The sequence below is a fragment of the Chaetura pelagica genome, unplaced genomic scaffold (genome assembly GCF_000747805.2).
Source record: "Chaetura pelagica isolate M959 unplaced genomic scaffold, ChaPel_1.0 scaffold171, whole genome shotgun sequence".
Lineage (NCBI taxonomy): Eukaryota > Metazoa > Chordata > Aves > Apodiformes > Apodidae > Chaetura > Chaetura pelagica.
The window spans coordinates 3,719,645-3,731,857 of record NW_009952066.1 but is presented as its reverse complement, the minus strand read 5'-3'; the positions used below and the strand labels follow the sequence as shown (position 1 = coordinate 3,731,857).

The following is a 12,213-nucleotide window of genomic DNA, read 5'->3' as shown; positions in this document are numbered from 1 at the left end:
CCTGACGCCCCCACCGCCATTTTCGTGCCGGCGGCTGAGACGGGGGAAGGCCCGAGCAGCACAGGTGCTCCCGAGCCCCGTGGGTTTCTGTCTCGCCCTCCATGCACGCTGCGAATATTGGAGGGCTCTGGGGAATGGGAGCAGCGCTGCCCCCAGACACCCGCTGAGCTTGTTTTGTGCTCTCCCACAAGCCCTGCAGTTGGGCTGCCTTGGCTTGCAATAGCCCCTAGATCCAACGGTGGAAATCCCACTGCAGGGAAACGAGAGAGCTAAGAAGCTAGTTCGGTGCCATGAAACGGGTGGGTGGGTCGAAATGTTGCTGCCCCCTCCCTGGAAGTGTTCAAGGTCAGATTAAATGGGGCTTGGAGCAACCTGCTCTAGTGGGAAGTGTCCCTGCCCACGCAGGGGCGTTAGAACTGGATGATCTTCCTTACAACCCAAATGGTTGTATGATTCTATGATAAATGGCACCAGGAGATACGTGAAGTACTCTATTAAAATAATCTGCCAATATAAAGTGGAACAAAAAATTCTATGCCATTAAAATGTTTTTCTTGCTCAGAAAACAAGTGTTTCACAGACTTCTAGTACAGACCAACATTAGCCAGCAAAAATAACACAAACTTCAGAGGGAAGATTGTCATGTTCCATAAATGTCTAAATCTTCAGCTACCCAAAATTTGTGTGGCTGATGATTTGTTAAAAAGTTAAAACATAAAAGAGAAATGAACATGTCTCTCAGTTCCAGTTGGATAGCTTGATGCGTTGGGTGCCTAGGAAACCCAAGCGTCAATTGCATTTGCATAGGCAACAGAGCCAAATAGCTGCACTCTGACACCTGACAAAATAGCCTCTCCTAATGTGAGTGATTACACAGTTGATGAATGCCAACAGAAGATAAAGAATAATAGAAACTGTTTGCTTTGAAAAGTAATTTGCTGGTGTTGTTCCTCCTAAGTTATCAGCCAAGATTTATGAACTGCCAGAAAACCCCTTAGATTACTGTTTGTAAGTCACTAGTTTTAGTGGTCTCAATAGTCCAATTTTGTTTGGTTTTCAAGCACTTTGGAAACTGCTTGATAAAATTTGTACGTACATCAGAGTTGATGCATATACCACTAAGTCCTTCTTTTGCATGGAAAAGCCTGGAAGGTTCCTGCCGGGGAAGAGGAGCACTTGCAGGGTGTGCTCCTGTGTGAAGTACACCCAACCTAAAAGTACACGTGCAGCATCTTTAGCTGTGTTGTAGTCAATTAGCTACTCAGCCACCAAAATACACTCTTCCAAAAACCCCTTTGTCTTATTGATCTTATCCTAATATTTACCAGAGGTAGAGATCTATTTCCTGAAAATCCCCATTATTCTGTTTACAACCTCAGAATCAGGTCAAGTTGACCCCAGCGGTCTTATTCCTCACTATTAATTACATATTGGATTAGTATTAAATCTCATTAACCATGGCACTGATTCTTCTGTTCGTTGCATTTGCTGTGATAAATATGGGCCTTCTGTGTTTTGCCTGGAGCTCAACTAATTAAGGCTAATGTCATTTAAAACAGTCTAAAATAATTAGAAAAGGCAAATGTTCCTGGAAAACTGAAATTCATTTCTCAAAAGCAAGAATCTCCAAGCAATCCTGAGAAATTGCCCACATCAGTGTAGCTCTATCTCAACCTGCAGACCTGTGAGCTTAAGTGTATTGAAGGCCAAACTCTCAGAAATAGTATCTTGTTATATTGCAGAGTTTTATTTATGGGGGTTTTATGCAACTATAGCAATACTTTTCTATAAAAGGGTCCATACAGTTACAGACTGCTTTTCTAAGAGGTAACAATCGCATTCTTACTTCCCTCAAACTACATAGTACAAATGGCATAGAAAAACAAATGTATTTATTTTTAAGCTTTTCAGTTTACAGTGACATCCTTACTGTAGCCTTTCTGTCACCAGCTATTAACCCTTCAAGTACAAATTAAAGAGGAAAAGTTAACAGCAGACCAGCAGGCTGGTTGTCAGCAGAGATGCTGGTGGTGGAGGGCAGTTCTGAACAAATTTTTAAGGTTCACCATAAATTAGCCATGGGGTTAATCTAATTCATAATCATAGTAATCATCATCTGTGTTTACTCCAACACTGGAGGCCTCACTGGGTTTAATTTTCTTTCTGTCTTCTTTGCCTCTTTCCATGGAAGACAGATTATCTTCACACTGCTGCAGAATCTTTTTGGAAGACATCCAACTTTCTCCTCGGCTTTCTGCTGGTGCCGTGCACTGCCCTCCCCTGACATCCGTTCCTTTGGCCACCAGAGCCCTTCTGGTTCTGAGAAGGTCACAGGTGCAGTTCCAAGGGTTTCCATCTAGATACAAGTGACGGAGACGAGGTAAATACTCTAAGACTTTGCGGTCCAAGGCAGATATCTTGTTGTTCCGTAAATTTAAAACCTGAAGCTGTTTCAAGTCCTTCAGCTCTTGTTCTCCAACATCCTCTATGTCATTTCCCTTTAGATCCAATCTAGCAAGGGTGTCTGGAAGTCTGGTTAAAAATAAAACAAAAACAAACATGTTATGTTCATCATCTTGATTCTGTTTGTAAAAGTGCGTATTCAGTGGTGGGTATTTGTCCAGGCATATCTGATATATTAAACAAAACTATTCCTAACAAAAAAAAATCTTCTGCAAAAAAGTTGTGGTCCTGAAATTTTAACATATTTGTTTTAAGTTATATGAATACTGTCTATAAACACTTGAACAGTTTTCCCAAATTATTGCAGTTCTGACCTGTCCTGACTGTGTTTCTACAACTGTACTAAAAAACTATTTTAGTCCTACTGCACTATGAAGAAAGTTATACATTCAATTGAATGGCAGGCTTAAAGATGTCTTTTGTACTCTGTAATGCCATAAGGATGCCAATGACCAAATTATATCAGCAAGCATTAAAACCAAAGCTTTAGAGGAGCATGGCAACACTTCCTTCAAGCACTTATTGATGGGCATCTATCACCTTTCTGAGCAACCTGTTCCAGTGTTTCACCACCTAAGTGAAGTGGATTATTTTCTTCTTGGGGAAAAAAAACCACAAAAGAAGCTTTCTTTCTCCTCAGTCCTGCTAAGACTTATTAACCCATTAGCTGTCGCACATTAACTATATGTTTTAGCCTTTGACACAGGAAAATGACTTCTCAGATAACTGTCAGAAGTAATACTTTTCATTTCTATATGTCCATGTGTACTTGATGATCAGCAAACGATTAAGTACATACATTTTACATCTTGTCATCTTTCCCCCTCTTTTATGTTTACAGCCTCCCCTTGAAATCTGTATTCATTGCTGGGTTGAAAATAAAAGTCCCCAGTATCCTCTTAAAGGCTGTCCTGTTTAAAGACTAATAGATAACTCCTTCCTGTTAATTCTCTTTACTACGGAGGTTGTAAAATAAGATGGATTAGACAATACTAAAGTAACTAGAAAGCATTAAACATTCCTGTCAAGCTAGACTGAAATCAAATATTTATACACCACTAAATCACTTTCTGATTATAAAGCTGCTGCCAAATAGTTTCAAATGCTAAAGGATGTGATGCTAAACAAACTGAAATTTTACTGCATTATTTATTTGGGCCAGTTAAACCTGTCCACAAGCCATAAAAATAAAATTTAATAGTGCAGTTGTGTTAAAGAAGTTGATGTTAATGGAATTACTTTGCTATTTTTATGCCATCTTATTGCACAGCTTTTTTAAGTAATAAAATTGGCACTTTATCTCAGAGCAGCCTCCATTTGGCTTAACATGCCGTCTGATAATGGCCAGGATCAACATGCAGATGAATGCGAGAGAACCTGTAAGCAGGGCATTAATGAACACAGTGTGCCCAAGGGATGTTTCTTCTGTGCTCCTCTGGCTGGGATTTTTCTTATAGCCTGAAGCAGGAGAGCTTATGTGCATTCCCAATACCTTTTAATGTGTGAATTTAATGAAGTTGGGAATGCTAACACCCACTGAAAAGCACGTTGGGTTTTTTTACCAGACTCAGCTCTTGAAATCTTAATATTTTAACAATAATAAACTCAGTGTGGGTTGGTAGAAACATCAGCTTTAAAATTGCTGTCTTTCCTTTTTATTGAATGCTCTATTAATTTTGTGTTATGGGAGAAGATAGATCTAAGCAGCAGTATAACTTCTCTGTAATGATTCAGGTTCCTCTTGTTCGTGTGCTAATTAAACAAAGTAGTCTCACTGGCAGGCAGAGATGTGAAATGAGTAGATTCACTGGGGGCCACAGATCTAAGGAAAACAGCTGTACTTCTATTCTGAAGCTACTAACAAGAGTGCTAATTAGTGCCTGTTATGGCAGTGGGTTTATGGTATGCATAGCCTTCTATCACGACTGGGTCTGAATGTGATTTTTTTCCCAGTTTGATCTTCATTCTTATAATGTCAGAAAGGACAGGTGACATCTGGGAACCTCAGATTCACTTGCCTCAGTGGAATAGAAGCAAGGAGATTCTGTTCCAGCGCTAGATTCAAAAGCTGTGTACACTGCTGAAGAGCTCCTGCCTCAAACATGCGAACAGCGTTGTTGTCAAGAAACAAGTGCTTGAGGTCTTGTAGTCCCTGGAAGTCCTGCACTGTCACCCTTTCAATCAGGTTATTGCTGCAGTCGAGCTTCTGCAGTCTGCCTGGCAGCCTGGGTGGCATCATGTGGAGCTGGTTCTTAGAGAGCTCCAGTGTTGTTAAGTTAGGAAGAAGCTGGGCACCATCTATTGATGTTAGCTGATTTTCTGACAAGAAGAACTCAGACAGGTTTTCTAGGTGTTTCATGTCTCGTAGCCTTACTGTTTTGAGTTTATTTTTCTCTAATTTTAGAAACATCAGGGATTTAGGAAGGTCAAGAGGCACTTTTGTCAGAAGGTTGCCACTTAAACTAAGAAATTGTAGATTTTTGAAAGATGCAAAGAAGTTGGTTGGGAACGAATTCAGCTTATTATCAGCCATGCTCAAATACTTTAGCCTGGGAAGCTTAAGTGGTGCAGATGCTGATTTCATGTTGTTGCCATCCAGATTCAGACTTTGTAAATTGCAAAGAGAAGAAAATGCACTTGAAGGCAGAGTTGCAATCAAATTGTTTTGAATATCGAGCACCCTTAGTTTCATCAAACCTTCAAAATCAGATGCATGCAGAGTGTTGATGGAGTTATCAGCAAGTTTTAAAATTTCAAGGCCAGACGGGAGGAAGGCAGGTATGTGCTTTAGCTGATTTTTGTAAAGTTCCAGAGACTTCAAGGTGCTCAGAGCTTTGAAAGTGTTGTTTTCTATTGATTCTGTGCCACTGCATGACAGGACCAGCTCTTCAAGGGCTGACATTTTCCTGAAGTCAGTCATCTTAAAAAGAAAAAAACATTTCATGTGATCGTACACCAGCTATTTACACTCCTCACTCACTACTTCTGGATGCTCAGACAATTGCTAGTATATATTGGGAAACTATGTATTTATAATGGGAAACTAAAAGAAATGGTAACGGTAGAGGTGTTACTATAAGTACCTGCAGTTGGCCAGGTTTACTTACATTTCTATACATTTGTTGTTGAAGTTCATATTTTGCCTGGTATCAAGCAAACACATGTTTGAAGAAGGATTATTGCTTTTATTTCTGCCTGGTGGGTAACCTGTCTAAAAAGGACAGGCAATATCACAACTGGCAGAAACCCCTACAGAGAGTAGATGGCTCTTACATGTGTGTTATATGTGCATTGTGCTCAACAGAGCTTGAGGGAGCAGGATTGAGTTCATGATACAGCCATTTCCACATATCAGCAGTATGGTCACTGCACCACCTGTTCCTGGAGGAAGTACACATGGATGTCATCACCTCTCCTACTATAAAGTTTTGGCAGAAAGCTAAAATCCAGCACTTGTATTTCTTCTCCCAGCTCTGTGTGTCCACCCCGCCCCTCTCCTCCCTCCCCCTCCTCACTGTCTCCTCTTCTTTTCTTTAAAGTAAAAGCTTTACATACTAGATGACCAAACCAAGTGTCAGATCAGTTTGATCTGAAAATCACCTTTGTGGAACAGATTGCTTTTAAAAGAACTTATCTTTTGTTAGTTGGTAATAAACAGATCCTTTGCAGTGGTAAATGGAACTTATTTGTTGACTATGACTATAATACAAAGAGCCATCCTAATTGCTCCATTATTTTTCTGCTCTTTTGGAACCTGCACATTTACAGAGTTTCCATCTTGTGTCTCTGGTTCAAAAGCAAACAATGGAATCTGGCTGTTTCTTCCAAGCCAAGATAGGTGGAAACATGCAATGAAAGTGAGCCAGGGAATCCTCTAAGCATACCAGTTACTTAAACAATAGTTCTAGTTTTTTGAAATTGAGATGTTGCCCATTGACCTAGGTGGTTGAATTATAAAAATTAACTGAAATGGAAATCACAGAAAGCTCGCAGCAAGATGAGCACTCTGCATGGAAGAGGTGGGACGGAGTGTCCTCACTTATTTTCTCTTCCCACTCCCAATAAACATCTCTGTACAGATGTCAGGAGTACCACATCAGTGACGATTGTTAAACACTATCATCTTCATGCTATTTCCCCCAGGTGTGAGTTGCGACCAGCACATTTTATCCTAATTGAGGGTAGCTATAAACCCGCTCTACAGCATAACCCCTCACCCCAGTCAGGAACCTACATATAAGGCAGTACAAATACATTCTCAGTTCAGGTACTGAGTAGAAATTTTTTTTCTATGACTGTGATTGAACAGATCTGGCTATCACACTTTTGCATCTGAAATCTGCTTATAAAGGTGACTGCTAAGAGATTCCTTCCAGCATTATTTACCTGACTCCTGTGTGTTTTTTAAGTTGTATTTATCTACCTTAGCTACAAACCCTGCATTTTAACTTCTGTTAAAATTAAAGCTCACATGGCTGTGAAAGAGGAGTCAATCTTCATTTTGCTTTGGTGTCCTTAGTTGTCACTGGTTTCTGATGACATTCATTCAGTCTTGTAATTTCTAAGCATTGCAAGATTTTATGCAGTTAGTGAGAAAGTACAGATACAGAACCTCTTCTACTGATGCAGGTTCTCCATCATTTACATTTCAGTTCAATGAGGGAATGCACCTCCATAAAGAAAAGTATTCTCAATGGCAAATAGCAAAGTTGTCCTTTTCCTATTTTTTTCTAAAAATGCATTTTTGTTATATATATATATGTATATATTGCTATATAGAAAAGAGAGAATTGCATGTCCAGTTTTGATTAGGAGGCTAATCTTGCAAAACCTTATCATGAGAATTCTCACTGGAATGAATTGCATTGCTCAAGAGCAGAAAAGGATAGTCATATGTGATAAAACAGTCTTAAGGACATTGAAACAAATGTGAACCTTAGTAAGTTCAACATGTTTTCTCTTACAAGCTTGAAAGCAGTATTTCCTGCTTTTCCTCAGTTGGTTGCTTTATGTCTCTAAGAGGCTTAACTTTCATCTTATTAAGTGACAGAGAGCTACATGAAGGTCAATGTACAGACATTCATTCTGTAATGATGTTAGGCTTCTTAATGTGGATTATTAGAATTTCTACTTTCCACCTATTTGGGATGCTTTGCCAGGCTTTGTGACCATTCTGTTTTGAGGCTTAAACATTTATCCATGCTGTTACAAAACACCCAGTCTTTCTAATCTGAGCCAAGACACATTTGAAAGCCCTTCAGCTCTCTTTTTATGTATGACTGTAAAGTGACACTAATCTAATTTTACATTTTAAAAAGTAGATCTCTTGAAAGTGAACCTAAAACAATGTTATTTTAATAGAAATATTTTCATTTTTGTTGTCATTTTTAATGACTTTTTTCCTTTTTCAATTTTTGTAAACTGAGATTCAGTTATAAGCAGTTTCTTAAACCAGTGCCCTATTGTGGGTTCCAGAGAACCAATTTTCTTTCAACAGAGAAAAACCCATGTATTCATATAGTTAGAAAGAAACTAAATCTTCCAGTTAGAGTAAACAGGTTGCAGATAGTCTTCAAGTAGAGGAGGGGGTAGAAATAATTGAAAAAGAGATCCTAAAATAATCTAGTTTTGTTATTATGAAGTATGTTTGTAAAAATATCAAAAGCAAAAATCCCAGCCAGTGTATTCAGTGGCAATCAGCCCTGTCAGAACAAATACAAAGTTGATCTGGGTAAAAAAAAATAAAAATAGTATTTTTCTTGTTTTTCTTCAGAACATAGTGTATTTAGCATATAAACATATATTCTTTTCTTTTTAATTTCTTTACAATTTTAGTAATAACCACTGCAAAGGAATGTCCAAAAGTAATGGGTGCTCAGTTTGAAACATTATTTGTTTATTATTCTGGGGCTGCTAATTAGCAAGCCATAGTAGTGTATGTGAATGCTTATATTAAAAAGTCAGCTGTGAAAAGTCTAGGCTTCCATTCAACTTCTTTTTGAAAATATGTTATTTCCTATAAGATTAGGTAAATTAAGGATTTTTTTAAAAGAGAGAAAAAAACAAACAAACAAAAAAAAAACCCCAAACCTAAAGCTTTTTTGTAGGGCTTCAAGATATGTATTTCACAAGCAGAAATCAAAACCTGTGCCAGGTAGAATTGCTCAGCTCTGTCAAGTTAAGCATATGTATTTATGATGTCAAGACCTTGAAAGCACAATTTGTTTCATGGACAGAAAAGTGAAAAATATATTCACAGACCCAGTCTAATCTTAAGGAAAGAATCTGCATTACAGGCAGATAGCATGAAAGGACTTTCAGTGCAAAGTCTGTAGTAGAGGTAAGTCACACTGATTGCTCATCTGATTTTGTGTTTAAAATGTAAAATTATCTCCTTATATGTTTTCATGCACCAGAGGTTCTGAATGGTAATCAAACATTTATTCCACTACTCAATTCACTTACATCCAACATTTCTAACAAACACCTGTCTTTTGCACTAGACAGAACCTAAGGCCACTTTTCTAGTATCAGAGGAGAAGCTGATAGGTATGGGCAATTAGCCTAAGACAGGAAAAATGTCTCATCTTCCTTATTTTGCAAAGAAAATAATAATTCCCCCTCCGCCCAAAATGTATTTCCTAATAATTCATTTGACAGACCATTTGTTTAACTGGAACACACTGATGTAGCTAAACCTCACCAATGAACTTAGACTTTTCTAAGTATGGGAGCTAAACAAGAAAACCAGGGATATTATTAGTAGCTAAAAGAGAAGAAAACACTTCCTCAGAGTTAAATTCCAAAATTACTATTTCTTGGTGTGCAACAGGTATCCCAGATGCTGCTCTGTGTTGCCTTTTTGACCCATTCCTGAGAGCAAAATCAGAGGTGCATTTCAGAGCACTTAAAGTTATATTCTTTATAAGAAAACATCCAGATGTCCAAATGGAACATTTCTTATTATTTGTAGTAAACTGATACACAGCAAGCAGTTGTATTTCCCTTGTTTGTATCTCTAGAAGTTAAATTTATTAAATACATTTCAGGGTAGGAAACAGAGAAGCACCATTCCAGACTGCAGTGCAAAAGGAGTATAAGCTTGATCATGCCTTTAATAATGTGATCCAGTGATGTCTCAAGAAACCCAGAATAAACTTTTTTAATAACACAAGTGGTTGGTAGCTGCAGTTAGAAGCTGCTGTTGTTAATATGGGTTATTAGATAGACCTAGCATTGCTTTTAGAAACACCTCACACTCTGCTTTAGATTCTTACTCCATCTGCAATTTCTAATATCAGTTGTACCTGAGACTTGCAACTCTAGAGGGGGAAAAGAGCTTCAATTTCATTCATTAGGGAAACGATTCTAGCTACATAAAATCTTTCAATTTACTTTGAAAAAAGTATTATGTTGTATGAAAGATAGCAAAAGCCTTTAACAAGTTAAAAAATAACACTGGAAGTTAATGGTTATTTGACAATATAAAAACCAAGTGAACATTTGGCTCCTAATTATAAATTACTATTTTTTGAGTTGCATGCAAAATACCATTGTGGCAGCATGAACTGGTGCTCAGAGACTACAGGATAATAAAAATACAATAGGAATATATTTACATATCCTTAAATTGTAAATAAGAATAAAAACAGATCTGGCAGCATTTAATCAGTTTTAGAATGTGAAGTAAGATTCTTCCTTCACTGGAAAACCATCACCATCTGGGAGGGATAGCTTTTGGTTACAATGCACTACAGAAAGTATTTTTACTGGTTTTTTTTTTCCTACCTGGAGATGTTTAATTTTGCTGTGACTGATGTAGAGTCTCCTGGTGGTAGAAGGAATTCCTCTGGGGATCTCTGTAGCTCTGTAGCATTGCACTGACTGGGCAGGGTAACAGCTGCATCTTCTTGGGCAAGTGGTACTTAGACTGCTTTGAAAATAAAAGATGAGTAAAAGGTAAGATAAATACATCTTCCAAAACAGGAGCTTTGAAATTGTCTCAGCAACAGGCAACTTGAATTAAGCACTAAAGTCCTTTTATACCATGAAATCTGATAAAAGGATATTATGACTGTTTATTTTATCCCAGTGAAAAAACAGCAAAAACAATACCATAATTTGCTTGGGTTAAAATGTTGATAGGCATTACAAAGAGTGAGAAACTTAAACAGTGATAAGGTGCCTTTACATTTGTAGGTATGTGAAATTAGCGTTATTTATTACCTGACATCTAATCTGCAAACACCCATATTATCTCCAGTTTCCTAGTTTTGTTAAATGTGACACCACAGAATTAGTGGAGAAAAGATAAAGAGCTCTTTTATAGTAGGGCTGTAAAAACCTTTGCATCTCCTGTGACCCAGTATTAGAAACTGTAAAAATACAACTAAAATCAACATTGAAGCTTTTTCACTCTTCCTCTTACATTATTCAGACCCTCAAAGAAACCCCAAATCCAAGCAGCTATTGTTTTCAAGCTAAAACATTCTGTTCATTTTCTGAATATCTGTGATAAAACAGACTGCTTGTTGGTACAGATTTTTTAAAGACTGGACAAAAATCTAAGTTACTTGTGTTTGTGTAATTCTCATAAATCAAAGTTCAATTATTCTCATATTTGAAAATTACAAAAGTGGAACACTTGAAAGCATTTATTGTAAGTCAAGAAGTAAATGATCAAGAAGATAAGACCTGTTTAACCCATGAAAGATGGAGAACTCTAACATTCTCCTCAGTTTTCCCTGTTCTTGTTACTACTTCTGTCACATATCTGTTAGCCATGCCAGCTAGAAATGTAAAGTTTGGCTTGTGATTATTTTAGGAACTTTCTATGTGTTGGTTTTTTCTTTTGTACTCAGCAATGTAATATGTATGAAGTAGTGTACTTAGGAAACCTTTGTATATTATCATACTGATCTGCTTTGCACTGTTACCTGTTTCCTTCCATCCTCTCCATCACATTTTCTGTAGTAGCTAGTCCTATTCTTTGAACTCAAGCCAGTTATTTTTCCAAGCAGAAGAAGTTGATTTGACAAATGGATAACTGAAGTGGGGACTGTCCTTGAAGGGAATGCCTATTGGATGCAGTTGAGTTTACACTGAACAATTGCCATATTCCCTTCCAGAGATCCTTCTGTCTCCTTAATGGTCTACACTGTGAGTGCAGAACTCCAACCCAGCATCTGCTAAACCAAAGAGCAAGAGCAGAAACCTTTTCCTAAAACAGCCTGTCAAAATGGCATGTTTAACAAGCTGTGCAGGAAAATCCTGCTTGACTTATGCTATAGTGATCAACTGAGCAAAAATGAGTGGGTGAGCAGGATTAGTAGTGGTGCTTTAGAAGAAATATTTTAATGTATCTTGATCACAGGTTTGATACCTAGTTTGTGATTTTTCCTTTTTTTTTTTTTTTTCCCTAAAAGGGTCAGAGTACCCAGAAAAAAATGGTAAAATTTTTCAGCATACTGACAGCTACCTGTGTTACATTTTAGCATGCCCTGAGATAATCTTTGAAGCTGTTTTTCCACTGACTTCAGGTTAAATGCTGAGTTCACAAAGACAAAGATGCTCAGGGTCTTACATAGGAATTTGTGTTCCTCAATTTTGTCATCAAAAAATGAATGCTTTTTGTTGAAGGAAGGTCAAAAAAATGCAGATTAGACCCCACAGTTTGAAGTTTAGAGCTCCAGAGTAATGAAGGGTCAGTCTGCAATAGAGTTAATTTTTTTACTCATTTTCCTAAAAGCT

At 37.6% G+C, this 12,213-nt stretch overlaps 1 protein-coding gene across 1 annotated transcript; it reads right to left on the bottom strand.

The window, feature by feature from the left end:
• Positions 1 to 2,084: 2,084 nt before the first annotated feature.
• LOC104395553 (insulin-like growth factor-binding protein complex acid labile subunit) lies at positions 2,085 to 10,715 on the bottom strand. Its single transcript, XM_010005263.1, has 4 exons — positions 10,690 to 10,715; positions 10,252 to 10,393; positions 4,482 to 5,383; positions 2,085 to 2,532 (listed from the first exon to the last, which is right to left on the bottom strand). The coding sequence occupies exons 1-4, from the start codon at positions 10,713 to 10,715 to the stop codon at positions 2,085 to 2,087; spliced, it is 1,518 nt and encodes a 505-aa protein (XP_010003565.1).
• Positions 10,716 to 12,213: the final 1,498 nt, after the last annotated feature.